The 15102-nt window shown below is 58.1% G+C and overlaps 1 protein-coding gene across 1 annotated transcript; it reads left to right on the top strand.

The window, feature by feature from the left end:
- Positions 1 to 6924: 6924 nt before the first annotated feature.
- DUSP7 (dual specificity phosphatase 7) lies at positions 6925 to 14235 on the top strand. Its single transcript, XM_042929563.1, has 3 exons — positions 6925 to 7494; positions 8969 to 9403; positions 12135 to 14235. Exons 1-3 carry the CDS (start codon positions 6978 to 6980, stop codon positions 12440 to 12442), a joined length of 1260 nt encoding a protein of 419 aa, XP_042785497.1. The 5' UTR covers positions 6925 to 6977; the 3' UTR covers positions 12443 to 14235.
- Positions 14236 to 15102: the final 867 nt, after the last annotated feature.

Below are 15102 nucleotides of genomic sequence, written 5' to 3'. Positions count from 1 at the left end.
GGGGAAGAGGTTTCCAGCATAGGGACCAGTGAGTGCAAAGGCCCTAAACACAGAGCAGGAGGACAACATAGGGACAGGGCTGGGCTGGGAGAGTGGGGGCAGTCAGAGAACCTTGAGCCCTGAGAAGAGGCAGGGAGGTGGAGAGAGGGGCAGAGTCACATCATCAAGGGCCACACTGGCCACAGAGAGGAGCTGGGACTCTGCCAGGACAATGGGAAGCTTTACAGCAGAAAAGGCCAAGTCTGATTCACATTCTCAAAAGATCCCTCTGGCTGCCGTGTAGGGAATGGAGCAGGGGCTGGGAAGGAGGCTGGGAAGATGGGCCAGGGAGAAGTAGGAGAGCCTGGGAAGGCAGATTCTGAAACTGGGTCATGGGATGGATTACCCAAGTATGCCATGGAAGCAGAAAGAGCGTTTGATAGCACATAAGCTACGTGCAAGATATAGCCCCCTCTTGTTATGGGGCGAATAGCTGTACATGCCTCCTGTCTGTCCCCCACCCTGCCTGTGTTGGCCCCCTGCCACCCCAGAAATGGGGAAGAGCAAGTAGAGCAAAGCCTCCCTGTGGACTATGCTTGGGTCTCCTCCTACAGGGTCCTGGAGCTGCAATAAGAGCCAGCAGGGAGCCCCTCACCTGAGGGAAAGGAGCTCTGGGTTTAGTCTGGGGCCCAGCCCCCTGCCACAGCTTGATTGGTTACCATGGGCCTCAGTGTCCCCATCTGTCAAATGCATTGACAGCCTTTCCAGAGGTGATGCAAAGCCTGGACACAGAGCCAGAAGGGAACAGGATGTGAGACCGTCAGGTGTGCACCTTCCCAGTAAGCCCACAGGGGCTGTGTGTGGGAGCTCATAGCTGGGAGTCCCAGGCAGGCACTACCCCCCTCCCCCCGTCTCCAAGGTTGCCCTTCCCACTTGCCCGTGTTTATGTGTTTCCTTCCCATCACCTGGGCCACCATGACTCACCCCAGGCCCAATGGGTAAGTGAGTAACTGGCTGGGCCTGCAGCCAGGCCCTTGGGCAAGACATTTCCCTTCCTAGGCCTCAGCTTCCCCACCTGTGGAACAGACAAGCCCTGGTCTCCTCATTGGAGAATCTCGGTGCATGCAGGGCTGAGGATGTGAAAGCTGCCATAGGATGAGGGCAGCACAGGGTGTGGCCTTTGTGCTAGGACAAAAACCAGGCCTGCTTGACATCAGTCCCAAATCAGCCCTGAGCAGAGAGCAGCCCGGGAGACCCCCATCTCCCTTAAGGGGGCCCTAATGCTGGGGAGAGCTTGGAATGGAGGGAGGGCCGGGCCATGAGGAAGGCCTGGTTGGGCCCTAGGACTCTGGGTGACCACAGTGGGACTCCAGTGATGAAAGGAGAGCTCACATAGGTGAAGTCACAGGTGAGGCTCCATGACTGGACCTGCTCTACCACAGATCCCCATGAGCTGAACTGCCCTTAAGTGGGGAGAGGGCAGAAAGTATGGACTGCCCAGGAAGGACCAGGAGAAGGAGCAGACTCTGCTGAGATCAGGCAAGGCAGTCTTCCTGAGGCTGAGGCCCCTCAGAAGCTGGAGATGATTTCAGAGGGTGGGAGTATGGAATGAGGAAGTGTGTGGAAGCAGAGGTGCTGTGTCTGGGCACAGAGTAGGGAGCAGGAGAAGGTCAGGGTGAAGTGAGCTGGGGCTGGGGACAGAGAGGCCATTGCTGGTCTGGCTGTGAATCGAAGCCTTAGCAAATAGGCTTTATCTCCCTTGTCTACCACAATCAGTCAGCTGGTCATGCCTGCTTGGAAGGGTTTTGAGGCCAGAGAGTGGCTCAGCAGGAGAAAGTGCTGTGATTGACTAGTAATGCCTGCCAGGGACAAAGCATGGCAAAGCCCTGTGTTTGTGTCCTGTAGTCTCCCTCCTCAGGCTGACCCCGGTGGGCTGGGTATGCAACTGAGAGAAGCACACTCTCAAGTAAGCCACGGGGATCCACTTGGGGAGGGAGGTCGGCTGAGGGCCTGCTCTGCCACTGCTGGGTGGGGAGCTGGGAGAGGGAGGAATTACTTTGGCCTAGCTCCCCTCTCAGGTCCCAGTTGCCTTCCCTGCACACTCCCTGGCCCAGAGCAGGTGCCCCGAAACGTCTGAGCATGAATGGTGGGGAGCTGGCTCTCCTTACTTCTTCCCCTTTGCCTTCTCCAGGCATCCTTGGAGAGTTTCATCCTGCTGGGTCTTGTTCTCTGCTTATCCTGGGTGTAACCCTCTCCCACCTGCTCCCCAGGGCCCTGTCCTCCCACCCCTCTGGCCCATACACCTGGGCAGGGCAGGGGGGGTGGGGGATGAACAGGCACGTGGCTCCCTAACACTAGCGCCGCCTGTCTGGGCCATAGCTTCCCCATGCTGCACTGCCATCACCCAAGGCCTGGCAGTTCCCCACTGGAAGGAAGGCAGCGGCAGAACGTGGTTCGATTCAGAACTTGTCACCACAAGAGATCCTAGCAATAGCCAATAGGACAGGGTGAGTCCAGGTGACTGGAGGTCTGGGGGAGGGGAACGCGGATTCCCCCAGCCTGTAAGAACCCTTCCTGGCTACCTCCAACAAGAGTGGCAAGTGCCCAGACGTGCAGGGTCTGTGTGTGTCCATGTGTATTGTATATTTCTGCACACATACATATCTATGCCTGTGAGCATATGATACAGCATTTAGTGTGTGTCCTTGCATGCATGTATGTACACGTACAAGCACAGGACTGCACAGCAAGAGTTCTGTCCAGGGCAAGGGAGTTGCCAGGGCCTTCCACAATTCCCTTCTGGCCCAGCTTAGACATTACCCGTTCTGACTGCAACTCACACAGGCACCCCACCAAGGGATGGAGAAGAAGCTGTCCCAAGTTCAGGGACAAGCAGAGTGACCCTCAGTCTGGGTCTCAGGCACAGTTGGCCTGGAGTACCCGGCCCTCTCCCCAGCCCCTTCTCAGATCTCATGGTGGGATGTGAAATCCATCCTTATTGCCAACTGCCCTCCTGGAAGTAAGCAGGAGCTCACCCTAAATTTGCACTAGCCTTCTTAGGCTAGGAGGGCAAGGAACTGACCCCCCCCCCCCCCGCCTTGTTCCTTTCACTCTGGCATATGCTATTCAAAACCATATTGGCCCATGATGTCCCAGTTCGTGGGTTCAAGCCCCACATTGGGCTCTGTGCTGACAATGTGGAGTCTGCTTGAGATTCCCCCCCAACTCTCTCTCTCTCTCTCATGCTCTCTCAAAATAAATAAATGAACTTTAAAAAAAAATGTTGGCCTATCTAAGAAATCCATGGGCACCAGTGGAAAGGGGAAAGTTTGCTTCCAAGATGCTTAAATTATTCTTGGTGACATAGTTCCTGGGTTACCAACCATGTAGATGTGTGTGTGGTGGGGGAGGGGGGGCATATCAGTTCATATCTGCTCAATTCACATCAAACATCCCACTGTCATAGCCGAGACTTGCCCTGCTGGGAACGCCCCTTCACTGTGCTTCTGGGGATGGATTATGTGCAGACAGGGAAGGTAGCTCCAAACACGCCTCATGGGCTCAGGCCTGGCACCTGAGGGGAACAGGGATGAAACAGATGGCAGGAGGAAGAACGGGCTTGAGGGGAGGTAGACATGCCATTGGGTGTCCAAAGGGAGAAAGTCTGGTGGGGGGTGTTGAACAGTGGCAGTGATAGATTCCAGAGCAAAGATGGGGGCAGGGGTCCCAGGGGCACAGAGCAAGGTGGGTAATTCTAGCCTGGAGGATCAGAGGAGACCTCTCTGAGGGTGACACCTGAACTGGGATCTTCTAGAAGGCAGGCAAAGGGTGAGGTCAAAAAATGTCCAGGCCGAGGGAGTAGTGTGTGCAAAGGCCTGGAGGTGTGTGGGAGAAGGGACAGCCTTCAGAGAGCTCAAACATACCCTACCTGCAGTTCCTCTCCTGAGACCAGCTCACCTCCAGGGACCCAGACCTGTTCTGAGGGCCCTCACACTGGCCCTCAGGGAGACCCTGGTGAGGGGGAAGAGGGGAGGTGGGGCACCTCTCCTGGGGGCTGCAGGGAGGGCCTGAACCCTGAAGGGCAGGAAAGGCCACATTCCTGAAGAGGAGGAATGTCTTTGATCACAAGACCTTGCCCAGGGCACCAGGCTCCCTCTTCCAGGTACCCTTTCCCAGAATTCTTGAGGGCGGCTCACTGTTAAAGGGCAAGGCCCTGGACAGAGGTGGTTCTGGTCTCTTGCTGTCTGAACAAGGGCAAGTTCCTGCTATGCTCTGTAAGTCAGAGGGTTCTGTGTTCCCCCTTGCACACGCCTGCACACATATACACATACATCCAGGGCATCCCTGCTATGATCCACTTTATTAGCTGTTCAAGACTGGAGGCAGGGCTTCCACTCAGGAACCAAGGCTTTGGGCTACTCCTCCAAGCTGAGTGATGGGAGCCCACAACCTTGCTGGCAGCTCATGCTGCCATACTAATTCTCTTCCACTCCTTTGCTTCTAATGTCACCCTCTTGTCAGTGCCCCCCTCATCCTGTAGTCATCTGAACGCTGCCTCTTCTTACATCCCTGCTGGAGGACGCCTCCACCTCCTGGAGAGTTTCTCCATTTCCACACATCCTCACGGGTCTCTCCTCTAGCGTGTGCATGCCTCCTGGAAGAGTCCTGAGGGGGAGACAAGGGAGCCATCACAAGCTAATGGGAGGGGTGGCAGGGCCTCCTTTCCTCTGTCCAGGGAGGTTCTTTCTCCTCCATGGGGGGGACAGGGACTGTGGGGACACATTGGAGGTCCCCATTTCAGTTGTGCCCCCACTAGTGAGAGCAGTGACCAATTTTCTCCTTGGGCACTGCTGTACCTGAAGCTCCAGTAAGCCCTCAACAAGCCCGCTGAGGAATGATTCACCAGCCAGCAGGTCCCCTCCAGTGTGGGTCTGCTCAAGCTTCTTTCTCACTTGCTGCCTCCATCCCTGACAACCAACACCTGGACAGCCAGCCAAGGGCCCTACCGCAGAGAAGTACCCTCACAGCTGGACAGATCTGTGATGGGCTTGCTGGGCTCTTGCCAAACCAGCACTCTCCCATAATCTGGAAAACTGAGGCCCAGGGGTGAGAACTATCGTCAGTCACAACATATCATCAAGTGACAGGGCAGAGTCTGGATCTGGGCTTCTCAGACCCTGGAAGCTTTTCTACAGGTCCTAGGACTCCAAGGAAGTAGGTTCTCCCTGCAACCCACCTCCTCCCCCCGCCCCGACAACCCTGGGCAGAAGCCAGAGACACGATTCTCCTTTCACCTCTCTGGTCATGGAATCCCGGGTGGTAAGACCATCTCTGGCTGCAATGCTCTGGAGTTTCTGAGTGTGACTGTGGGAGAGACCCCTGCTCCTTTGAGACACAGCCCTGTGGCTCTGGAAACCCTTCAACCTCCACATGGAAGACTGGGGGAAGTGGGGACTGCTCCAGCGCTGCCCCTCTTCTTGCCTTCCTGTCAGAGGAAAGCTCAAATCCTCCGGGTTCCAGAAGCCCTCCCTTCGGCAAATCTCAAGCACCTCCGGCCCCGCCTCTGACCCCGACTCCCTCCAGCTAGGGGTAGGTAGAAGCTAGTGGCTGTTTGCCGACCAGACCCAGGCAGAGTAGGAGGGTTAAACCGCAAGGAAGTTAGGACACTCCGCCTGCAGAAAACGGATCGGGCGGACAGCAGGGCCTAGCCGCTAATTCCCTCCCCGGGCAGATGACACTGGCTCGGTAGGAAAAGCGCGGCAGTCCCTGCGCACGCGCGCGGCTCGAGTGGAGCCGCTTTGTTCCAGCGCTACCTGCGGCTCCATTCACCTCCTCCGCCCCGCCCTCCTGCGAGCCGATACACGGCGCTCGCGGAGACTCCGCCCACTTCTCCGCACTGGGTGGAACTGGTGACGAGCCTCCGCCTCACTCCCCAACCACCTCCTTCGGTCTCGATTGGCCATCTGCGCGACGCACTCCCGCCTACCTCGAAAGTTGATTGGTACATTGGGAAGGAGGTTGGAGAGGGAGACCTGATGATATAGGAGAGCTCCCCCTCCCACCCGCCCCTGTGAAAAAGTCACGTGGCGCTTCACTCGGCGCCTGTCACCTCCCCGCTTGTAAAGCTTTCTTAAAGGGCTCGCTCTTTCTTCCCAGGGCCGGTCCTTTCCAGGATTTCACCACTCTTGCCCGTGGAGTGTGGCACGGCCCTGGGTCCTCCTACTCCACCCGTCCCCTAGTTGCTGATTCCCCATCAGGCCTGCTGGGATGGGACCGCCTTTCAGGTCTCAGAGCCTGTGGCCATCATAGTGACTAGGCAGTTGCCTGAAACGGTGACCTCCTAAGCACAGTGCCTGGCGCGTAGTAGGCGTTCAATTTCCAGTTGTTGAATGAACTCGCTGAGAAAATGAATGAATGGGGTTGATAGAAGGAGGGGAGGTTGGCTCAGCGTGACGGCCCCCACCCCCGCCCCATCTCTGGGGAGACTCTGCTTCAGTGAAAGTGGGGGAGGGGATGCTAGGCGCAGGAAGACCCTAGGGCAGCCCTTCAAGGTAGGACTCGGAAGACCTGGGTGCGCGGGCTTAGAGGGAAAGGTCTTGGCCGGGCAGTCCAGGCAAATCACAGCCGGTTCCGGGCTGAGGCAGGGAGAGGGCCCGGGCAGGCGCAGGTCTCAGGACTCACGGGGCAGCCAGCGCGCCCCCGTACTCCGTGAGGAGGGGCGGCGGAGGCGCTGCGCCTTTAAGCCCCAGCGCCGGCCCTGCAGCCCCGCCCCCCGGAGGACGCCTCGGCGCGCGGCCGCCAGAGCCGCGGTTTAATTGGGGCTGTCAGGCCGCGGGGCGCGCGGAGGGCCGGGCGGGACGGAGGCCGGGAGGCCGGGGCGGCGGGCGCGCAGCTCGGCGGGAGGCGGGCGCCCGGAGACGCGGCTGGGGCCCGCGCGGCCGGGGCGCCGTCCCAGGGCAGGGCTGCCCGGCCCCTGCCCCGGGCCGCCCGCGCTCCCCATGAAAAACCAGCTCCGCGGCCCCCCAGCGCGGGCGCACATGTCGGCCTCGGGGGCGTCGGCAGCTGGGGACACCGGGGCGGGGTCGGATCCCGGTGCGGGGTCCGGGTCCGGCGCTAGCACCGGCGCGGGAGCTGCGACGGGTGCGGGAGCCATGCCCTGCAAGAGCGCCGAGTGGCTGCAGGAGGAGCTGGAGGCGCGCGGCGGCGCGTCCCTGCTGCTGCTCGACTGCCGGCCGCATGAGCTCTTCGAGTCGTCGCACATCGAGACGGCCATCAACCTGGCCATCCCGGGCCTCATGCTGCGCCGCCTGCGCAAGGGCAACCTGCCCATCCGCTCCATCATCCCCAACCACGCCGACAAGGAGCGCTTCGCCACGCGCTGCAAGGCGGCCACCGTGCTGCTCTACGACGAGGCCACGGCCGAGTGGCAGCCAGAGCCCGGCGCTCCTGCCTCGGTGCTTGGCCTGCTCCTGCAAAAGCTTCGCGACGACGGCTGCCAGGCCTACTACCTCCAAGGTGAGGGCAGCACTGAGACCCCTGTCCAGGAATGGGGCTCTCCCGCGGCTCCCTGACGCCCCCGCCGGAGGCTACTTTCTCTCCTTGCGCTCCGCCTGCCCGGCCGGCGCCACGTCGCCCCCGGCCCGCATCCGCCGCTACCGGGAGCTCGGCCTCCGCAGTGAGCGTTTAGGCTAGCATGGGGTCGCCTCTGTGCCCCCTTCTCGGCACGATTCGAGTGGGCCGAACAAACTTTTCCTGGCCTGAGATTTCCTTTTTTTTTTTTTTTTTCCTCCCCCTGTCGTTGGGGCCATGGCAGCGCCCAGATGAGCCCCTCAGAGGAGGGAGATGCCTCCTCCTGGGACCCGAAAAGCGACCGGGCACCCAGATCCAGCTCCTCCAGTCTAGAATGCGTGTCCCTGGAAGACCTGGGTCAGGCTAGGGGAGTCTTTGGCAGCATTATGCATGCCCTCAAGGTATAGGGACCGTTTGGGTTGGGGTACCCTGGGCATCTCAGCATTGGTCTCACTACTTGGAGACACAGCCTCTTGGGGCACTTGGGGCAGGCCTATAAGCAGTGTCCCTTTCCCTGGCTTTCTAGGACCCCTAAATCCCCAGCCTCCTGCCCTAGAGCTTGTGGAAGGGGGAGGCAGCTGGGGGGCGAGTGGCTGCAGCCGGTGTTTCCAATTAACATTCCAAAATGGCCTCTTGCTGGCAGCAGGCGGGCAGGCGGGGAGGGGAGGCCTGCAGCACCCTCGGGCGCAGGGCCCATGCCTAGTTGCAAGACGCTCCCCATTTCTTCTCTCTGTAAAGCCCCAGCAGCTCTCTCCCTCTGTTTCCAAGGCTGGGGGTCTTGTGTTTTAAGGGAGAGAGGGTGAGTTTGGGACCCTTTTTATGAACTTGCCACTGTGGGGGGAAAGGGGCAACCAACACTTTAACATTGCCCTTCCTAACTGTTGTGGTGAGGAGCAGGTACTGGACTCCCAGTCCGGAGGCCCAGGCCCTCTGTGCCTCTAACTGACCTAGACACAGCACCAGCCCCTGCAGTCTCATCTATAAGAAGGGCTTGCAAACCCACAGGTGCTAGCCCAAGATTGGGTTGTCGGCTCTCCTTTACCACTTAGCAGTTATTGAGCACCCATGGGTGCCAGGTATGCATGGGAGCTGTGGAAGATGAATGAGCTGGGGCCTGGCCTTAAGTGCCCTAAAGCTGGTGGTATGGCCAGGGCTGTGAAGCCTTATGGGTAAGGGAATGGAGCTCTGGCATGTTACTTCACCTCCTGGGGCCTCAGTTTCCCATTCTGTCCAGTGGGTCGTAGGATAGATCTAGAGAACACAGGAGAAGGTACATGTGTAACAAACTTTGCCTGGCCCACGTTGGCTGTTGGGTTATGGTGCTTGACATGGGCAGCTCTGGCCATCGTTGGTCTTGTGCAGCCCATTGGTCTAGTGGCATGGGCAGTCTCTCACCCAGGGCCTCTCACCCTGGCCACAGGTGGTTTCAACAAGTTCCAGACAGAGTATTCAGAGCATTGTGAGACCAACGTGGACAGCTCGTCCTCACCAAGTGGCTCACCACCCACCTCAGTGCTGGGCCTGGGGGGCCTGCGGATCAGCTCTGACTGCTCAGACGGAGAGTCAGACCGAGAGTTGCCCAGCAGTGCCACTGAGTCGGACGGCAGCCCTGTGCCATCCAGCCAACCAGCCTTCCCCGTCCAGATCCTGCCCTACCTCTACCTCGGCTGCGCCAAGGACTCCACTAACCTGGACGTGCTCGGCAAGTACGGCATCAAGTATATCCTCAACGTCACGCCTAACCTGCCCAATGCCTTTGAGCACGGTGGCGAGTTCACCTACAAGCAGATCCCCATCTCTGACCACTGGAGCCAGAACCTCTCCCAGTTCTTCCCTGAGGCCATCAGCTTCATTGGTAGGTGTCGCTGGGCTCTGGGCAGGGTGGATGGGCAGGTGCGTCGAGGTGTGTACGGGACTTGGGTGTCACCCGCGCCTGACTGGGTACCTCTGGGCCTGTCGAGGCCTGTGTGTGCCCTGCATGTGCCAACATATGCCCATGGTTGAACCCATGCCTGCTGTGAGTCACTGAGGCCCTTAGTCCCCTGAATCCTGGGCTCCCTGCAACTGTTGGCACCCCATGGACTTTACTGTCCAGCTTGTGTTTTTCTGGTTCTGCTGTTTGGGGCTCATCTAGCTGAAACATCACAGCTCTCAGACCTCCCACGAGTCTTGCTTGCTCTGCATCACGCCTCAGCACACATGTCTCTCCAGGAGGGGGCTGTCACGGTCCCGCTTTGGGCTTTATTTTGTACCCGAGGGGCTGAAGGGTGGCCCTGAAGCCAGAGACCTACCCCAAATAGGCAGCTTTTGGAATCTGGTGACCCAGAGTGACTTGGTGGGGCACCAGATGCTTCCGGCAACCTATGGGGCTTGCTTGGAGTGTAGGGGCCCTCCCCTAGAGCATTCTGCAATTCTGCTGTTTGGCTTAGAGCCCTCAGCCCCCTACATCCCCAGCTGACTCAAGCTCCACAAGTTGCCTTATCTTTGACCTCCCCATCCTGCTTCCTCTATGGCCAGCTGGAGGCTGTTAGACTACAGGCCATCTTCCCGGCCCTGGCTCTTCCCAGGGTGTGGGGAAGAGATATAAGATCAGGGTGTACGTAAACCCTTGGTTCTCTGAGCCTGGTGACCCCGTGTTTCTCCCCAGCCTCCAATGGTAGAGGGGAGGTGGCCTGGACAGTCCTCTCCTGCCGGCAGCCCTGTCCAGTGGAGGGCGTTTTGCTGTCAGCTGGGCTGGGCTAGCTTTAATAACAGGAAGTGGGAGGCTTCCCCGCCTCATCCGCTTACTGGGAACCAAAACTAGGTGCCTGGCTGGGAGGAAGGAAGGAAGCTGAGGCCTGGGGGAGGGGCTGTGACCTGGCGATGGGAGAGCTTCCCAGCTCTGCCCAGGAGAACGCTGCCGCGGCAGCGGAGGAGAGGTGTGTGTATGCTGCCTGAGCATTCACTCTCCCTCACTGAGAAAGGGGAGGGGAAAAGGGGACCCCGGACAGACTCCAGGGGCTGAGCCTGGGTCATGGGTGTCTTTGTCCTTCTTGAAGGCCCCTCTGCATCTGGGGGTGTAGGGGTGGAGGGACACAAGTGAAGGAATAAAGGCCCAAGCATCCCCTAGGACTCAGTGGGACAGGATCAAGCCCCAGCCCCCACACTGTTCAGCCACACCCTGAGAGTGCTAAAAATAAAGCCAGCGGAAGCAGTTTCACTTTGGATCACCCAGGAGTGGGTTTGGGGGCCAGGCGTTCCCCATATCCTGGTGTGTCACCACTGGAAGCTCATCTCCACCACCCCTTTAGCCCGAAGTCTCAAGGTCAGACCACAGGACTCTGCACAAAGCTACAATATCTATCTCTTGCCCTGCTAGTCTTGCCCCTAGTCAGTCCCTGAATCTGGATTATGTACCTATTGCATACTTAGCCTTGGGTACCCTTATGGGGTGAGGAGGGGAAGCTCTGCCAGGCCAGAGGGAGTGAGCATCAGAAGCAGAACAGCTTGTGAACCTGCGTGTCATCTTGTGCGAGTGCACTGATTAAGCACCACCTTTGTGCCTGGCTCCCAGTGGTCTCAGAATCAGAGGTGGGGACCTTGAGGGCCCCAGAGAGCTGCCTCTTGTTAATCTACATCCTTGGCACAGAGAGAGTCAGCTACCCTAGGCCCAGGGGTGGAGGGATGACAGGACTGAGTTGTTCAGTGGCTTGACCAATATTTATTGAGCTCCTACTGTAGGTCAAGCGGAGGAGTCTGAGAGCGGCACCAGGGGAAGCTGGGTGGATTGGCGGAAGCTGGCTGGCTGTGGTGGGAGATGTTACTGATGCATGGGCCTGCTGGGGGAAGTCGAGTAAGTGAGGTGGGTGGGCTGCGCTTAAGCAAACCTCACCTGTGAAGCCTCAAGTGCAGCCTTCCTCGCGGGCCCTGGGAGGCTAAGCTTCCTCCCGGGCCCTGGGGCTGGGGCAGAGCTGAGTGTAGGGCCAGGCCCCGATTCCCTTTTGAGGGCTTCCTTCGGGTCTGTTTCCCAGGAGACTCTCAAGGGGTACCCATGGGAGCTGCACCAGGAGAGCAAGCTCAGCCCCCACCACCAGGTCACGGGCTGACGGCATGTGCTGTGCATTAGGAGGAGCCTCTGTGTGGCCTTGGGCTTGTCACTTTGTCTTTGCGTCTGCGTCCTCCTTTATAAAATGAACTTGCTAACCATGGTGCAGATGGCCTGAGAGGACACAGGTGACACCCTCAGCACAGTCTGCGCACTCAGCTGTAGCAGCAGCGGGACTAGCCATGACCACAGCCGTCACTGGTGCTGGTGTTTGTGGAGCCCTCTCTTGGCTCAGGTCCTTACAAGAGCATTGAGAACAAGGGGGCCCATTTTATAGGTGAGGAAACCGAGGCACAGGGATGTCCAGTGACTTAAAGCTAACGCCACAGTCAGTCATGCTCTTGACCTCCATGCCAAGTTGCTGTCCTGCTCATGTGGGACTTCACCAGGTCCCTCAAGAGTCAGGCAGCACCAGCTAGTGGCCGTGCCACCCTCTGTGCCTCTGCTCCACCTCTGACTCCCTGGAGGAGGAGCCTCCCTGACCCATGCTTGTGTGTTTCAGACGAGGCCCGCTCCAAGAAGTGTGGTGTCCTGGTGCACTGCCTAGCAGGGATCAGCCGCTCGGTGACCGTCACCGTGGCTTACCTGATGCAGAAGATGAACCTGTCACTCAATGACGCCTACGACTTTGTCAAGAGGAAAAAGTCCAACATCTCGCCCAACTTCAACTTTATGGGGCAGCTGCTGGACTTCGAGCGGACGCTGGGGCTAAGCAGCCCATGCGACAACCACACCCCCAGCGAGCAGCTCTACTTCTCCACGCCGACCAACCACAACCTGTTCCCACTCAACACCCTTGAGTCCACGTGAGGCTGGGGCACAGGTGGGTGGGGCCGGCCCCTCCCGACCCCCCTTGGGCCAGGTGAGCTGCCCACTCCTGCTGTGTCCGGCCGGAACCCAGACATCATCGGACATGGCCTGTGCCCAGAGGCCCAGGCTGGTGGGTGGCTGAGCTTCCCTCGCTGCCCTGGGGAGGGCGGAAACCACAGCAAGGCCTCTCTCTGCAGGACTTTGTGGAGAGGCCCTGAGCTCTGAGACACATGGCCCTGGGAGTCCAGCAGGGCCTCATCCTTGTCCCAGGACACTCCATCAGCCAATGGCCCAGCCGGTTTGGCTATTTTTTAAAGACACATCCACGGACCTGAGTTTACTTTTTACTTTTGGCAGGTAAATCCAAGCTCCCTGGAGCACGGCGAGTGTTCAAGCTCTTCTTGATTTTTCTTTTTTAATGAAAAGTGTTATTTTCAGGCTACATACAACAGTGGATTGTATAAACCAGTATTTCATCCCTTCCTTGATCCTGAGAGAGAGAGAGAGAGAGAGAGAGAGAGAAATGTTCTCAGTTTTGTTTTTCTTCCTATTTCAAAAAGCAATTATTGGTTTTTGTTTTTGTTTTTGTTTTTAATGGAAAAGACAAACCCCGTGTTGATCCTGACCAAATGCGTTTTGCACATGTGTGAAGCCTCCGTTTCTGCAGCAGGTCCTTCTTGAAGGGGTGGCTTGCTGCTCTCTTAGTGTCAGACCCCCCCCACCCCCAGTCATGCACACCCCTCGGCCCAGCCCCCTTGGCACTGCACTTGCCCGTGATGACCTCTGCAAGGCGTAATAGGTGGGCTGCCCTGGGTGGCCTCTGCATTCTCTGCCCTCCAGCAGCCCCTGCAGACCCCCTGAGGCAGGAGATGGGAGGCCCTGCCGCTGCCCTGCTGGAGGTGGGGTCGTGGGGGACTGCCAAGCAGTAGCATTAGCCCTCTGGGCTCAGCCCGTAGGAGGGTCTGGGCCCCGGGCCCTTCCTATACGTACCCACTACTTCTGTCTCTCTCTCCCTGTTTGTTTGTGACTGAGAGTGGAGGCCCAGTGGCTGGCGGGGGAAGCTTCGGTGGTGGAGGCCCAGCCCTACCTCCTAGTTTCTGTCCCTCACTCTGGCTGTTGCTTTGGTCCAGCTCTACTCCCAGCCCCCTTGTCCCGTGGAAGCTTGCCCTGCACTCATCTTGCCCATGCCTTCTACTACCAGGAAACTCGCACCCGTTTCAATCCCAGGGCAGGGGCGGAAGGGGCGAGATGGACAAGTGAACGGGGTGTGGGGCTCTGTCCACGCCCCTCCTAGGATCCACAGAACAAAGCCACGGATTCCGTTATCCTCTCCAGTTTTGTTCCTTCTCCAGCCTCAATCCCTCCAGGTGTCAGGACTGCAGGGGCCCGGGGAGAGGTGAGTAGTCAGGCTGGGGTCCCTGAGCAAGCCGGCACTTGGCATGTGAGTGAGGCCATGGAAACTCTGCCCCACTGCATCTTACCTCACGGGGCGGTTTTCAGGGATTCTTTAAGGCAGCGGATTAAAATCTTGCCACAGTCGAGAAATTGACAAAAAGCTTCCATGCTGTACATGGTTCTTTCTCTTTTTTACTTTTAAAAAGAAAAACCCAGAAAGATGCATCAGATTTGTGTAAATGAGAGTATGCCAAGAGGGTGGCCAGTTTTGCTTTATGATCTTATGAAGGAAAATTTGTGACCCTACATATATATACACACACACATACATATATATATCCCGAACCAGCAACGGGACTTTGTTTATATTGCAAATAAATATTATTTTTTCTTTAAAACAAGTTGTGTTGTCCAATAAGGGCCTGGGCCCAGGCTGGGGGGTGGCAAGGAGAGTGGCTGTGACCTGCATCCCAGCACCTGCTCTGTGTGAAGTCCCCTAAGGCCCTCACTGGGAGGAGTGGCCAGGCCTTGGGGGAGGAGCGGAGGTGTGGCATTTGCCCAGCCTTCAGGCACTGCAGGCAGGGACCTCAGGGCTTTCTCTGGGATTTTGCTGATTGGTTGACAGAAGATGGAAGCTTGGACAGGTTTTGTAGACCAAGGTCACACAGCTGAACCTCTGCCCACCCTGAATTGCTCAGGGCTGTCCACTCGGGCATCACCCAGATTCGCGATACTCAGATTTGACTGGGCCCTAGGTCCCTGACCCTTCTCTTGCTGCTCTCGTGCATGGAATGGAGGCTATGCTAGTATTACCTTCTCATCCTCCTGACCCCCACCCCACAGTCCCTGGGAAGCCAGTGGGATGTAAAACCTGCCTGGTGATGGGTCAGCACTGCTTCGCTCCTCAGGAGCTGGGTAGCCTCAGTTTCCATCTATAAAAATCAAGCCAATCACACTCAGATACTCAGTGCTTTTCTGGTGTTTGGGACACAATGAACATGTTACGTTCCATTTCCTGGTCTGGGCCTGGACCTACAGGGAGGAATCGGCCATGCCTGGATTCTTCAAGGGAGCATCCACCCGCCAGGTAGGCCCCCCCACTGGGGGCTCAAAAACAGGACCTGAAAAACAAAACAACAAAACCCAGGACCTGGTTGGGAGCACAGCGCAAGAAAGAGGGAAGGGGCCTGGAGAAGGATGGTGGCCGTGGCCTGGGGGTGTGAAGCCCTCAGTGGGCAACATAGATCCATGTTACAGATGGGGAA

This window comes from Panthera leo, chromosome A2 (assembly GCF_018350215.1).
Source record: "Panthera leo isolate Ple1 chromosome A2, P.leo_Ple1_pat1.1, whole genome shotgun sequence".
NCBI lineage: Eukaryota > Metazoa > Chordata > Mammalia > Carnivora > Felidae > Panthera > Panthera leo.
Note: the sequence above shows the minus strand (reverse complement) of the source record. Positions and strands in the feature narration are given on the sequence as shown.